General features: G+C 39.0%; 1 protein-coding gene across 5 annotated transcripts in view; it reads right to left on the bottom strand.

The window, feature by feature from the left end:
- Positions 1-15,997, bottom strand: part of DIP2A (disco interacting protein 2 homolog A) — a 110,190-nt gene that overhangs the window by 55,559 nt on the left and 38,634 nt on the right. For 4 of the 5 annotated variants that reach the window (XM_065637243.1, XM_065637241.1, XM_065637242.1 and 1 more), the window contains exon 3: positions 6,204-6,323. The exons of the other annotated variant lie outside the window; for it this stretch is intronic. In XM_065637243.1, coding sequence (XP_065493315.1) covers positions 6,204-6,323 — 120 coding nt within the window. The remainder of the gene's footprint in view (positions 1-6,203; positions 6,324-15,997) is intronic. 5 annotated transcript variants of the gene reach the window in all.

Consider the following 15,997-nt stretch of genomic DNA (forward strand, 5'->3'; position numbering starts at 1 on the left):
ACTAGATATTTTTTTAAAAAAGCAATTTCTCTGCTCCATGCCTGTAGGGATTAACCTTAATGACAACTACAACTAAAGCTGCATATTTTACAGTAGTAAAAGTAGGTACAGTAGTACCATTTCTGGTACTAGTCCCGAACCTGTTTGGGTCATGCTCAGCACAAGGTTCTTCCTAATTAATTTTAAATGCGCTGATCAATTCCAGCTAACTTTGACAATGTAGAGACAGCTCAGAGGAAAGCTAATCAGTATATATCTTAAGAAAAATCAGAAGAGATTTTTGAGCATCCCGGAGTACGAAATGCTGTGAAACAGCCAAGCGCAGCAGATCAATGTGAACCTGTGGGAAGTCTTGGCACAAACCACTTTCCAAAGGCAGCTGCATCTCAAGGCACTGGATGAACACCTTACACTTGGGGGACAACTATTCAATTCTCCACTTAAAAAAAACCAGATTACAAATGCTGCCCTATCACACGGCATGATTTACTGCGACACATGAGGTTGAAGAGAAGCAAATCAAACCCCTGGGACTGGAAGAGCATTGCGCCTTTAAGAGAAATGCCAGAAAAAACGAATCCGCTCTTAATTTAAAAAAAAAAAAAAAAAAAATCAGGAAGCTGCTTTTTTTAGTCACAGGTCCAAATGAGAAACAAACTGTTTCCTTCAGCCTGGCCAAATTGATCAGAAAAATCAAAATAAGCCCTGTGCATATAGTCCCAGATACCACCTAGTTCTTTGCAGCTCTCCCCAGATAATCTGTTCAGTGCTGTATTTAAAATACATACATATATATGCAAATATACTATACCACCTGTGTGTTCTTACAAGACTAAGGAATTTACTGGGTAGATGCTTGTCTCAAATAAGAACTTCTCGTGCAGCTAACCTGTGAGAGGTTCAAGGACAACGCTGTTATGAAGAGAAAGAAAATATTTTTTAAAGTACCACTTCTTAAACCTCTATCTTTTGAGACAAGATTTTTTTTTTTAATACTGTGCACCTTGTTAGATTTTTGTTGCTGTCCTTCACACCAAGGAGTTGTTAATAGATGTATTAAAAATTCACTACCCTCTCTCTCTCTCTCCCCCTGCCTCCCTTCCCTACTGCCTTTTCTCAAGTCTTGGTTTCTCCTTATCTTGAGTTTTGGACTTTCTTCCTCCCCTTGTAAATGTCCACATTTGAAGTTTATTCTCATGGATACCCAAAACCAAACCTCATAATTTCACAAAACCCTGGAAAGTTTAAGCAGAACTCAACAAGTCTCTTGTTTTGTTGTGTTACTTAGATGCACTAAGGACACTACTGCTATCCTTAGACCTGAGAATATTACTTTTTGCAGCCTCAAAAGTTAAGGGCAAAATGTCATATCAGAACTTCAGTCAAAAACCAAGCTGCGTTTTGTTTTGTTTGGTTTTTAAAAGATGGTACCTATTAGACGCATTCACTTCAACTGTGCATATAGCTATATATAACTTAGAAGATATTTTTATGTTACATTAACAACTGGTAGGAAGAAGGGGAACATAACAAATGGTTTTTCTCCAGAGAAGGTCTTCCAAAAGAGAAAAACAACACACAATATTTATAGTCTGTATATAAATTAAGTCATCAAATAACATTGCAGATAAAAAAACCCAAAATGTTCTTAGCTAGTTGCGTGTTTAGGGAATGGAAAGGACTCGCTAGAGGGAAGGGTATGTTGAGGCATTTTATTATAACAAAGCGGAGTGGGACAGGTCATAACACCACACAGGTTTGCGATAGCAAGCATGGGAACTACTTTTTATTCCATTTCCAGAGGGCAAAACCAGCACCACCCCCTCCTCCAGCCCTCCTACTCCCAACCCCAAAATCTGGAAAATACTGGATTAAATGATAAAAAAGCAAGCAGAAGACAGACAGAATAAATTTTTATCCTGTTTCATGTTTTGTTTTTATAGTGCTGATTTAACTCATCAGTTCCTTCTATACTCATTAAGATCTATTCCCGGCTTGAAATTTTTCTTTTAATATCTTGTCCTTGGATAATGACGGAGTGGGACCATCTTCTCTCAGTCAAATAAATCAAGTAATCAGTCTTACTTCCCTGGAACGCTTTGATCCTATTGCACATTTACCTTAAGAGCTTTTCTACATTATGTACATGATGAAACAGAATTCCCTAAAAAATTAAAAGGAATTAAATAGTTTTAAAGAACCAGAACATTGAGGGTACAAAAATTCATAAATTACTATAAATTAAAGTTTATTTGGATATTGGAGTTGCAAGAAGCAGCTCTCTACCATCACCTATAATTAAATTCTTAAAAATTTATTGTGAAACTGATTGAACATGTAAGAACTGTGGACTTCACTTTTCTTCAGTGGATTAAATAGTCATTAAAATAAAATCAAATGTAATCTGTATCGCGTGGTATTTCCGAGAGCAGGGAACACAAATGCTCAACAGTGAACACTCAAAGAGATGAAGAGCAAGCCCAGCATCTTACTTACATGAAGATTACACGTATCAAAGTGAGAAAAATGTCCATATGCTGCCATGCAAAAGCAGAAGTAGTCTTGAAAAAATAGTTCTATGTTTCTGAACTTTATTAAAGCTGCAAGAAACCATCAACAATTTATTATTGATGCACATCTTTTTCTCTTCCCCTGTTGTAGTAAGCCATATAATCTTCTCTTGCATTTTATGTACCTATTCTCATTTTCTTTACATCTACATGTCCTTAAAAAAGTGGGGGAGGAAAACTAAGAAATAGTTTGCAGACGATAAATCACCTAAATTCTTACACCCTAAACCCTCCAGCTATTACAAGAGCATTTTTCTTCCCTGGTTGTAGCCTCTGCTTGTTTCCCAGCCTCTGATTCTTGGTCCTGCCTTAGGCGCAGGAGGAAGAATTTCTACCGTTGTTTGAAGAAAAAATGGCATTTACAAGTTGACCAGTTTACCTTCTACTCCCAGATCTCCAAATATGAGCAGCTAAAGCAAACAGCACTGGTGTCCCATTTGATCGCATCCCTGCGACAAGTAAAAAATTTTTTGGTAATATTTACTGCTTGAAGACAAAAATCTGCAGGTGATAAAAGTTCTAGTTAATTTAAATGGACATCAGCTCTGGCAAACTATTAAAATATGTGCTTACAGCCAGTAAATGGCAGATAATTTGCATAAAAAGGAAAAATTGTTTCGCTTGCTTATTTTAAGCAATTTATGTTGATAGGTCTAAAATAACTATAATTGCTCGAGAATGAGATCCTGTTCTATGAAAAGTTGCATTCCACCCGCATCAACTGCTCTTGAAAAGGACACAGCAGAACTGATGAGATGTGAAGAAATGGGGGGGAAAAAAAAAAAAAAGAAAGAAACAAACACTGGAAAGAAATTAGAAAAGAAGAAACAACACACCCTCCACTACCCCTCAAAGTCTAAAGAATACATAAGTCAAGCAATTGACAGAAGGAGCAATAGTATCCAGAATTACAGCCAAAGCTGTTTATCCTTTACAACAGGTAACGTGTGTCAACACACAGGGAAATTTAAAGAGGTAACAACATTTCAAGCTGGTGGTGGTGGACACCTCTTCTTTAGACAGAAAATGCTTGTGACATAGCTGGAACTTCTCAGATAAATTGGGGTTGCTTTGTGAAGCAAAACTGTGACGACTCTTTTTATGTTGAAGTATCGGGAGGAACAAAGTGAAGCTACTTCGCAGTAACTGGCATTTTCTGAAGATGTCTTGTCAACATTTCTGTTCACACTCATACATAAATCTCGTAGCATGAAAAAGAGCATCAACACTGATGGGAAGTATTTTCAGACTCGAGTCTACTAGATGATTCAACAACTGTTAGAATCAGAGTAGTAATACTTTCGAAGAGTAAAACCACATGCAGCAAACACCTTGGATTTTTCTTTCAGTCAAGCTCTACATTGAGATCAAGAGGAGAACCACTAATGCAATAAATCTGAAGAATTTCCTTCTAAAAATTAGAGAGCAAAAAAGGGAGGAGATGTTGGTGTCTGAAGGCTATATCTACATTATGTTGCACAGATATGAGTTTAACCTAAATCAAGTCAAGCAAAAGCATCGCTATTTGGTTTTGACAAGCTAAGCCTTGTCACGTATCACTAATGGGAAAAATAAATCCAATTACATGTGTTACAACTAAGAACCTTTTCCCCAAGAGTTTAAATTTCGAAGTGAAGAACATGTTCTAGGCAAGAACTTTTAATGAAATATGAGTTAGTGGAGCAGGGATGGGAAAGCATAGAAGGACATGACAGTCCACGTGAAGCATTACCGTGAGTCTTGGCACTGGCCAGTGCTAAGTACAAGAAATAACCTGAAAACCCTAGAATCGGGCTTCATCTTCAATAACTGGCACTGGTAGAATTGCCTGAACACTTAAGGACAGTCAGAAATACACATATTGAGATGCACGAATATTGGGTGAGCTCTACACTGATGAGACTCTGACCAGTACTGTAGAATCACTGAAAGTCAATCTTAAGAATTTTAAAATCAACAAGGCCATTGAAATATTAACTCCAGAAAAAGAGGAGGCACTGACAGACTAACATCCAAAAGCCCCATCTCTTCATAAGTAACTGTGCTGGCTGAACTGGTTAATATCCACCCAATTTTACATGTCTTGCACTGCAAGACTAATGAGCCCTATGCCGAAATTCCCCCAAACAATACTTGTAATATAGCAGGGTTGTTTACTTGTTCCTTATTTTGTTTGTTTGCTTTTTTAAGTATCCTCAGTGCAAATTAAATAGGACGTGTTGAGGCTCTGAGACAGGAAAACTGTCCGTGTACACAGCATATTGCTCTAGACCCTCCCAGCTCTCTCAGGTGACAGTTCTCATGTATTCCTCATTGTAGTTGTGCTCTTTCTGCATATTTTATTTCTGTTGATTTAACAACATCAAATGCCACTTTCAATGAATTAATTTCTGCCAGATTCATGACTCTGCTTGTAATTTATTTCGAACCTGCTTGGTCACAAACTAACTTGGAAATCATGGCTGTAATTCAACCATTGAATCTGTTTGGTGTTTTTTTTTTTTTTCCCCAGCATATATTCAACAGTAGAATTACATGGACGATACATTTGATATGCAAAAGTAAATTTAAATGACCATGTCATTTAGTTAATTTTGATAGTATGTAACCTTCCCTGACATTCAGAAGTTTCTTCTTTGTGTATCTGAATACATGAGTCTTTCCCAGGAGGCCACATGTACCCTCAGAATATTTCAGAAGCCCCATTAATCCTTCAGTTATTCTTAAGGAACCCAGAGCGGCACATCAGCTCCATTTCTGGAGCAAGGTTTTAAATGTCAGCAATGCACATAAGATGCAAAAACCACCACGTCCAAGCAGCTGCAAAGCAAGATGACGCAAGACCAACAACATATGAAGGATGCACAGTGCAAGTCATCACTTGCACTTCTCATCCCCAAACCCAAGACATAAAATTACCCTGGAAAACAAACATACAAATTTCCAGTTAAAAGCCAAAATTATTTAGGAGAGAAAAGCTTCCAAACACCTGCCTTTTCTCACTATTGTGACAAGGAATTTCACAGGGAAACAGTGCACTTCAACCAACTGAAAAGTAACAATGGAAACAGGATGTGATGAGGATATTGATATTTTCACAGAAGTTTCCAAAACAGGTTTGTCACAGTGGTGTCCATTTAAAATTAAGTAGAATGTCCATTGTGACATTTCCCTTTTTTGTGCACTTGCTTTAAACCAGGAAATATTTGAAAGTGAGCTACAATAAATATGATAATCCTATAACCTTCCTTTAACAAAATAGCTCAACAAACCAAACGAAAAAAAAAACCAAACGCACACACTGTAGTCTTCTAAATGTTTAAATAACTGCTCTAGAGACCGGAAAACCAATCAGCAAACAAGATAAAAGTGTTCAGCATGGTGTAAAGTTCACAATAAGAAAAACATCAGAAGGCTGGTCTACAATTTCTTTCCCTCATAGCATTTCCTCCACTCTGGATTTGAATAAAAACACTCCTGTATGGAAACACAAAAAGCTACTAGAAAAACATTCAGCAGATCTTCCCCTCTTCCAGAGCACTTTCCACTTTCTCTCTAGGTGTAAGTACTGCTTTACTGGTACACTTTTCCTCTTAAGACACCTGATATTTTAGCCATGTTAATTTTCCTTACCAGATCGGAAGCGCTCGTCCCTCGAGTTGGTAGAACGGGATTTCTGCTGTTTAGATATAGCAGCGGTAGGTTGCGAAGAGCCTGAGACTCTGTTCTCTGTTTGCAGGGATGGATCCACACCTGAAATACAGTTTTACTTCAGGACAAATTCAAGTTTGTAAATAAAACATCTGCTTCCCAATGTCTACATTCTTTTACCATCCTTGACACCTACTTACCAGTTCAACTGGAGCCCTAAGTGTAGTACCTTTAAAAAAAAAAAATCTCATCTTCCAACTGCATTTTAAATTGAACTAAAACCTAGCTCGATCTCATAAGCATTTCACACAGAATAAACACTTCCGAATTACAGAAAAAAGCCTTTGCTTCTTGCAGGAGTTCACAATCATTGGTAATTAGGTGTTCTGTATGCCAGACCCACGCGGTTAGAGCAGGAAGGACATTACTGCCAGACATCAAGACTTAGACATTGGACTTGGAGATCCTGAAGAGACAAGATGATACTGCTCCACCTTTTAAATAAAACTTGAACTATTCTGTCAAATTTCTTTCAAGTCTAAACACAAGAGAGCTAGTTTGAGCAAAATTTAGGAATGCGCGTATCTGTTTAATCTGTTCCCATTTAAAAGAGCTATACTCAGAAGATTTGCATTTTTCAAAAACTCTGCAATTCTCTAATAAAAACTTTGTAGCTATTAAGGGCAGAATTACTCTGGTCAGCCTCAGCTGTCTAAACACCACTGCTCTAATCTAGGTTGGCTGGGTATTTTAACTACTCTTTAAACAATTACAGATCTTCCCATCCCCATAAAGGGTAACAAAAATAAGAGAAACTGAACCGCTCTCCAGTTGTTCCCTCTGCACTTGTGCAGAACAGGGCTCTGGACAGATAACCTGGAGTGGGCGCCCACCTTTAGGCTGGCTAATGTTCAGGAAAATGAAGCCCAGCTTTATATTCTAGCACAGCAGAAATAAGAAATCAAAGGGGTGGACAGTAACTATCACATATTCCCTATCGCTCTCCAAGCCCCCAGATGAGGAGAGTCCCTGCTGGCTCTTGATCCATCTGCAAAGGTTACACAAATTTGAACTAGGAACTTACACTTGCAATTTTATTTTCTCATCTGTTATACATCTACACTTCAGGTACAAAACCAAGACAAGAGGACACAGGAGAGCAGCGCTCCCTTAAGTCTGAACTGGTTTAAGACCAGTGAATGACCAATCACATTCAGAACTGCAAGTCCACTACATACCGAGTACAACAGATGAAAAATTACAATGCGGTTCAAAGGGTTTTTTGCATGAACCTATTATAAATTTATGATCTTATGTGGATATCTGGCTTGGTGTTGTTTAATAGTAAACTTTCCTTACCCATATAAGATCTGCTGCACCAAGTTTACTATGTTTTTAGCTCTTGTACCATATAGGGCCAAGTATCTTTCATTTTACTCTTTCCTTCTCTTGAAGAGCTTCTGCTTTCCTGTCTGACCTCAAGTCTTGCTAGAACTCAAAAGAATATTTTCAAAATGCAGATATTTACAGAAAGCAGCTATCACTGAAGACATCACTCAAGAGGACTCTATGCCAGTTCTTTGCAAGTAAAGCTCTTTCTTTAACAAGCAAGAAAATATTCCTCTTTCTCTCATGGGCTTTCTGTTCTCTCTCCTTCCCCCCAAGTATGTACCAAGAAAGAAGCTGGTAATTAATTATTAATAAATCTAGCAATTATAAGAGATGTTTATTAAGACCTTTCAGTAAGATGTGGTCTTCATATTTGAAGTTTTCAAACAGTCATCGGATTAAATACACCAGTCCTACCTCGACTGATCAAAATGAACTTTCAAATATGCTCTTTAAATAGAACATCCTCAGGAAAAGTGTTTTATCTTCTTCCTGACTGGATCAGTTGCTATACATCAGCTTTCTTAGGCATCTGATCGCATCACAAGATGAATGTGCTCCATAATCCCCTTCCCATCCCCATTGGCAGCTGAAGTTAACTCCTCTGGATTGAAAAGACAATCTCGAGTTAGCCAGGGAGGGTGTGTGGGGAAAAATAATATGAGCCTAAGTAAACAGAAAAGGAATGTTTACTAAATCACACAGATCTACATTTTTAGAAATTAATCCAACTCCAGAGATGTTCTGCTGTCTTTCACAATTTGCTGTGCAGAAAGAACAAACACGTTCTCACCTAATGGAGGTTTCCTACTGTCCAAAAGTAAAGGTTTTGAAGTAGACGACAGGCTACTAAGTAACATCAAATGCATTTCCTGATATGGGAAATGAGACAGGCCAGTAAAGAAACTGGAGTGTCCTCAGCAGAGAGCAGTCCAACATGAAGCTGCGTAAGCACATGGTGTTTCAACGCTACCCAATATAAAGAGGTAACCTTCCCTGAAACACTTAGAATTCAGTTTCTAGAAGAAAAACAAATTTAGTCCACCAACGGAATTGATTCAACATATTTGATACTCAAAGAGCGGTGAAAACATTTGAGAACTGTATTTTACATTTCGTGTGAACAGAAGTTTCACATAACCACACGTCAAGAGTCCAGCAAGATTTGTTAATCTGGAAACAGTAAACAACAACTTCATATTTCGTTACAAAGATTGAGGCAAGACATCTCCTCAAAGCCTGAGCCAAAAAAAAAGCAGATGCAAACGGATAAAGTGATAACTAAGGTGGTGAAAAAGAGCAGGATAAGCAGCTAAGCTGGGAGTCTCCCTAGAATAGATTACCGGCTTCGGCAATTTTCAGAAATTTTTTGCTTTTTCAGAGATAAAGTTTTCTACATCGTAGTGCAAAAATGCCAAGGATAAGTCTGAAAAAAATCACTTCTTGGTAAAAATAGTAAGATATTGCATCTGACTCTTAGGCTACACAATCACATGCCAGAAAAATCCCGTTCCACAAGCTTGGTGAACGTGTTAATTTATCCTGGTACTATGCAAATCACTACCTTAGCCTTCAGCAAAAGCAGCTGGATAATTCGGCTAACTGCCCCCATTCAAACTGAAGAACTTTACAAAAATAACATATTAAGTAGTATACACCGCAGACACTTGATCCACTATCACGGTGTTTTGTCCATTTTTAACTTACCCAAAACTAACAAGGATAAAAAGTCAGCCTAAAGAGACTGCTTGTTCCAATTAACTAAACAATTCACTCCTACGGGATGAAATTAATGTTAACACTGTATTATTCCATCCACTAACACTGGAGATTCAAGGCTAACACTAACATTTCTAGCAATTTTGATTTATACAAGCAAAAATTATTTTGCTCTAAGAGCACTGAACAGTTGCCAGTACAATGAAGACTCTTTGCTCCTGGCTAAACACATTCAGCATCAGATAGGCAGAGATAAAAATTTCAAAAACATACTTTGCAAAAGCACAAATATTATAGCTAGAGGACTTCCCTGGGCAACCCCCACGCAGAGCAGTGGCCCTGTTGCCTCTTTCATCTCATCTGTATAAAACGTGATGTCTTAACATCAAACTCAACAGATTTCGAAGACTTTCACCAATGTCCCAGCAAACCATAATTTGAAACAGCTAATGGACATTCAAATCTAATTACCTTCGCAAAAAGACTGATCTTGAAATTCATCTCTCAAAAACAGAAATTCAGAAAGAATAATTTCAGTTCTAAACTAGGTTAATCTATATGAGGTAAGCTGTACCAGTTTACTAGCTAAACCTTTCAAAAATATTCTCTTCCGAGTTGTAAATTGAGAAGTAAAAATAAAGGAGTTAAAATAGCATGGCAGCAATTCCCTCCATCTCAGTTTTACTTGCATTGCTACACAGTTATGTGTCAAGATCTCCAAACATCCACAGTTTGCAGATGATGCTGAAGCACATTAAAGAGCTTTGCGGAGGGGAGGAAAGAGGGACGCCAAAGAGGAAACTTCAGGCTCTTCGAACACTATTAAACCTTCCTGCAGCTGTTGAATTGGACCTAGAAATAAGAAAGGAACAAAAGACGACAACCAGTTTCAAAGCACTAAAAGAAAGGAAAAAGGGGCATGACAAAGCAGAAAGTCAAACAAGTGTGGGAAAGCCCAGGTCTGGCTCTAGGCCGAGCTCTGGGCCCATCCAGCCCCGCTCTGGTCCCCCTCCGCTGCCTCCTCCCCAGGCTCTCCAAGGAGCACGGCCGGCCATCCCCAGGCTCTTCAGCCCATCTCCTCCAGCCTGCCTCTGGCTGTCACCCCCTCGCCATGGCCTCAAAAGCCCTACAGACCTCCTGGCCGTGTTTCTCTCTTGTGGCCTGTTTACCACCCACACTCGCACAGGCTCCCTACCAAAACGAGGCAAGGTTTTGCCAAGGACCGCAGGACTGCTTGGTTCCCCCTGCCTCTGCCCGCCCTAAGGGAGAGGGAGCTTCAGGAGTCTTCTCATTAGAGTCATCTATTAATCCCTGCGTGAGCAGGGGCAAGGCCGGGTGTGCTGGAAACGGCCTCCCCTGCCCTGTTAGCTCCGCTTCATTCAGCACAGCAGAAGAGCCCCATCCTTGTGTAGCACCCACGAGGTATCTGCATGTCACCCCTTGATGTCTCCATCACCAGGACACCTCGTACTCCTCAGAGTCTTCTCAAGCAGCACTGAGTAGCTGTGCTAACGCTGAAGTACAGCTCCACAATTACAGTCCTAGTAATTCCAGCTTTCTTTAAATAGAATTTTAGGTAGTTATTTCCCACTAAACTGTAAAGGGAAAAAAACCCCAGACTCCCCAAACTCTCGTCACATAAATGACCCAAGATTCTCAAGTTTTACATGAAACACATATCATAGAATCACAGAATCATTTCAGTTGGAAGAAACCCTCAGAATCATCAAGTCCAACCATAACCTAACCTAACTCTAGCACTAAACCATGTCCCTGAGAACCTCGTCTAAACGCCTTTTAAACACCTCCAGGAAGGGGGACTCCACCACCTCCCTGGGCAGCCTGTTCCTACGTATGCTGAGTTCCAGATCTTTTCATAGAAAACTTAAGGCAGGAGACTAAATGGAAATTATTCCTCAGGAGACTGAAATCTGAGGACTGAGGCCCTCTCTTTACTTCTTAGTCTGAGAAGCCTCATGTCAGTTATTAAGCATCCCGTCCTTACTCAGGTCACAGTTCAATTTTATCACTCTTTGTTCTCATGCCACATCCCAGAACATATTACCTGATGCACACATTTTTGTCTTCATTATCTGAAACGATCTAATGGTTCACACCTTCCAGATCAGCGAAACTGAACAAAGCTCTACCCAACGTAATTTATAATCCAGAATAAGATATTAGAAAATAATGAGTTAAAAACAAACAAAAAAAGGCATCATATACATGTATTATATCTTCCACTGTTGTATAACATCTTCCTCTACTCAAGAAAGTAAACTTCAGCTCCTAAATTTCCACTTGGATAAAATAAACCAATTTTAAGGGTGCTACTACTTGCCATTAAAGGAAGCATACAACAGCAGCAAAAACCACAGAAGCATAGAAGACACTCGTTAAAAATTCAGTGAACCCAAATACCAGCCAGGAAACTAAACTGTGTCAATGAAAATACCAACAGTGAGAGACACGCTTGTTCAGACATTATGACATGACTTGTAAACAGAACATCGAGGTGTTACTAGCTAGAACTTTTATTTCTCAATATAATACTCCTTTCTAAGTAGCAGTCCAGGGGATTGCTTCACAAGCAGCCCAGCTCTCCTACCATAAGCTGATCCTGCCTGTCAGTCACAGCCCAAATTAATATAAATTATCCAAGTGCCCTGCAGGACGGGTCTAATCAAAGCAGGCGGTAAAAACAGCAGAAGCCAGGTATGAAAAGCCCTTGTAGCAGAACCAGCAACACCAAGTCAGCCCCTGCACCTTGGGAGACCCTGTTAAAACAGCCCTTCCTTGGCTATTGACTTTCAAGGTGATGCTGGCCGCATCACTTACGTAAATTTGGTTATATTAGCTGAGCTGGCAGAGCCAATGTCCATTTAAGCACACTAATTAGAAGAGAAGAAAGCAAGTTACCAAGGATGATGGATATAAGCACATTTTGGGTGCCTCACACGAACAGAGGTTTTACATTGTTAGTTCCAGAAAAAGACAAGGCAGTGTCTAGCAAAAAAAGACGTGCTGTGAAACAGCAGTAACACTTCATTAGCACAGAGGAGCCATCACCTACAAAACACGTCCAGGGAACCCAAAACCTACGGATCCTGCAGCCAAGTCCACTTTATTTCTAGGAAATACATAATTTCTAGGTAAAACTCTGATATCACAGAACTGTAGCTTTTAGTTTTATCATCATTTTTAAAAACTATTTACCTCAATGTTTTCTATAGAATTAAATCCTTGGCGTTTAGTACGCTACTTGATCATTTGTTGACTTTATCAGAAGGTTTACACCAAGATATGCACTTTGTGCAGCTTTTAAACTCTCCACCAAATATTCTATCGCATAAAGATCCATACAGAATAAACCATCCTTAAAATAATATGATTATTAGGCTCTAACTATCTATGAAGTCTTTACCACTACTTAGGTGGTACCTACCAACTGATTACCAAATGAACCATGGGAAAAGATGAATGGCTTGGACCTGACTACAGTTCAGATTACTTGAGAACCACCTGCCTGACAAATGATTTATTTGAAAAAAATATATATATACATATATAAAATTCACAGAGTGAAATCACCAACATTTTGTTTCTTCTCCTGGCAGCAAGCTCAAAAATATTTGCTTTACCTAGATAGATATAGTTAGACTGGTGTAGAATGACACTTTTAATGAAAAATTAATTTTTCACAAAACATAGTTAGTCTAATAGCATCATCTCCATATTCAAGCTCTTAAAAGAATGTACTACAAAATTTGGTCATAATACTGAATACTGAAAAATGACTCAATTAAAAAGGCATATGAACAACAATTTCTTGATATTTTCAGAAACTGTGAACAGTCAAGCTACAGCTTTTTCAACCAGCCCAAGTGATCACATTACATTTTCATATATTTCATTTAAAACAATTACACTAAGATCCAACTAAATTAGTCTATTAAAATTTGGACATACTTTGATCACAGCTTTTATAGTCATCATATAATGTAAGAGTTTTAACTCAATAGTATCACGAAAGAGGTAACTGCACTTTTTTCCTGTAAATTATAAAAGTTATTGTAGACTCCAAGACACAGGAGTAAATTGCACATTCCTTAGAAAAGGAACGACAGAACAAAGCACTATAGGGTATGTAAAACTCATCCCGTTCTAATTGAATGCAAGGCTGAAGTACCCACAAAGAAGTTAAACCAAAAATCACAGCTATATAGAATCACAGAACAGCCCAGCTTGGAAGGGACCTTGAAAGATCATCTGGTCCAACCTTTCAGATGGAGAAGGGCACGTACCCTTGTTAGCAGCAGAAACATTTTTCAGAGACTGGAGAAAATTCAAACAACTACAGAGGCTCAAACCCAGTTTCCTACACTAGCTGGCAAAGCTTTAATCCCACTTGAACATGTCTTTCTATCTAGCCTGGCTAACAGCACGTGCACTCATCATTCATCAAGTAATCAAAAGGATTACAGTAGAAGAAATACGCTCTCTTATTTTCAGGACTTCACATGGCCACTAGACAAATCCATCAGTCATATTAGGCTGCATTGCTAAGTTATCTTAAAAGTACTACATGATTGTTTGATGCTTTAACTGGGCTCCTACAGAATTACCAGTAGGGTTTTTCAAGTAAGTTACATAAAATAATGAAAACATAAGAAAAATGGAAGTATGGGACATACCAGCCCCAACCAAAACTAGGAGGTTTCATTATCACTTTCCTTAAAAATGAAAGTTTTAAAATGATAACATTTTAATTCTGCTGGAGAAGAAGCACTAAGGAAAAAAGGAAAGAACAAATGGAAATAATTTTAATTATGGTGGAATCACTCTGACAACTGAGGAAAAATGAAGTTACTCAGCAAGGTGTTCCTCCAGCACTAAATCTAGTGAAATCATTTACACGATTGTTCTGTAAAGCAGCACAGGAACACTGAATGCAGTCACGACCCAATTTACACAGTAGAAAAGGCAATTTGAAAATAAGCTTTAACACCATTAAAACATCAGTAAGAAATTAGGATACTAAGAAAACGACCATCATGAGGCAAGCGGGTCAATGCTCACGTTCTCGGGAGCAGCCATGGCACAGGGGCCTAAGGCCTTCGGGCCTCAGATCCAGTTCACCAAAATAGACAGAAACCTCAGGGAGCCAAATCTCATTCATGCACCCAAGTAAGTGGCCACTGAAGAGGAAAAAAGGTCCAACGAGATCGTTCAGGGGCATCACAGAGAAACCTGTTCCTGTATTAGCAGCCCCCATGGAGGAAAAACGTTTCCATGCAAGATGGCAGCAACCTAATGAGGAGAAATTATTCCATGAACCAACTGTCTAGATTTCTGACGGTATCAGAGGGTTCGGTGTAGAGGTGACAAGTTGTCACAACATATCTGAACACGGTCTTCTAAAATATTGGAGATGAAACAGCAATATGAGTTCACGTAGACACCAGTAAGGTACGAAAGAGGTTTTAGAATTCCAACTTCAAGCTCATGCACCTGAGTAAGCTGTGGAACAAAAAAAAAAATTCCATTTAATTGAAACTGGTAAACTTTTGGAACAATAAGCAACGGCACAGTAGGCAAAATTAACAGTCATGGCAGACACTATCCCCTGGCTTCATATTTCACATACTAGGTGACAACTTTGTCTTCTGTTTTAGAGGTATCACTTTTTAACGTCTCCTCCCCTTCCATCTAAGCGAAATATGATTTTTCTTTACAAGGCAGTTGTCTTTTCCCTTCTAGCGAGGCTCCTCATTCACTGTAATTTTTTTTTCCCTAAAAGTCTCCTTCGGGCACCTTTTGCTGAGGCTTTATCAAAACTAATGCTCCCATACTACTGCCTAGGAGATGATGGCAAAGAGGGGCTTGTACTACAGGCAAGAGCCAGAAGCATCCACACGGGACTGCTTCCCATTCCAGTCTTGCATCTCAACTTCTCCAGAGGGAATTTCAGCAGAAATACATTAATATTGGAAGGATGAGGCAGCATTTTAACATGTTCGGAGCAGAAGTCCCTCAGCTAACATCCAACGCTGATCTTCCACTCAGCACAACACACCCAGTGGAAAGGAACCGGGATTTTATGGTTGCTTTCCTTGCCCACACAGTGCCCAAGGAATTGGTCAGGATATAGTTACAAACACTTGGCTTAAGCCACGGGGAAAACTCTGAACGAGCTCGAAAAGCTGTCTGGTACTCCTATCTGCAGGCTGGTTTACGATAAGCCCTTTGTCAAACCTCTCAGCTGTTAAACTACCTAATTCATATTTGCCATTACCACACCCTGATACAAATATTTTGAGGAGTTTTGCAATATGATTCTCTGGGGCAGCCATCCAGCTTACATAACCCTGTTTGGATTGAAGAACAAACTCTTCCCCGGACCTGCTTGCACATCAAACTCCATTTCTTTTGACTGTGCCTTGAAGCTGAAGTCAGTTCAAGAATAACGATACGAGAAAAACGAGTAACACGTCATATGTTTTTTAATGTTTTGGGCGTTTAATGACCCAAACAAAGGAAAGTCAGAAGTGATCAAACTGGAACACAGGAAACTGCAAACCAAATAATATCAAAATTTAGGCAGAAATACAGTACATTGTATTAGAACCAGTAATAGCTGGGACAAAGTAGATGCAAAAGAACCCCTT

The sequence above is a fragment of the Caloenas nicobarica genome, chromosome 6, assembly GCF_036013445.1.
Source record: "Caloenas nicobarica isolate bCalNic1 chromosome 6, bCalNic1.hap1, whole genome shotgun sequence".
Lineage (NCBI taxonomy): Eukaryota > Metazoa > Chordata > Aves > Columbiformes > Columbidae > Caloenas > Caloenas nicobarica.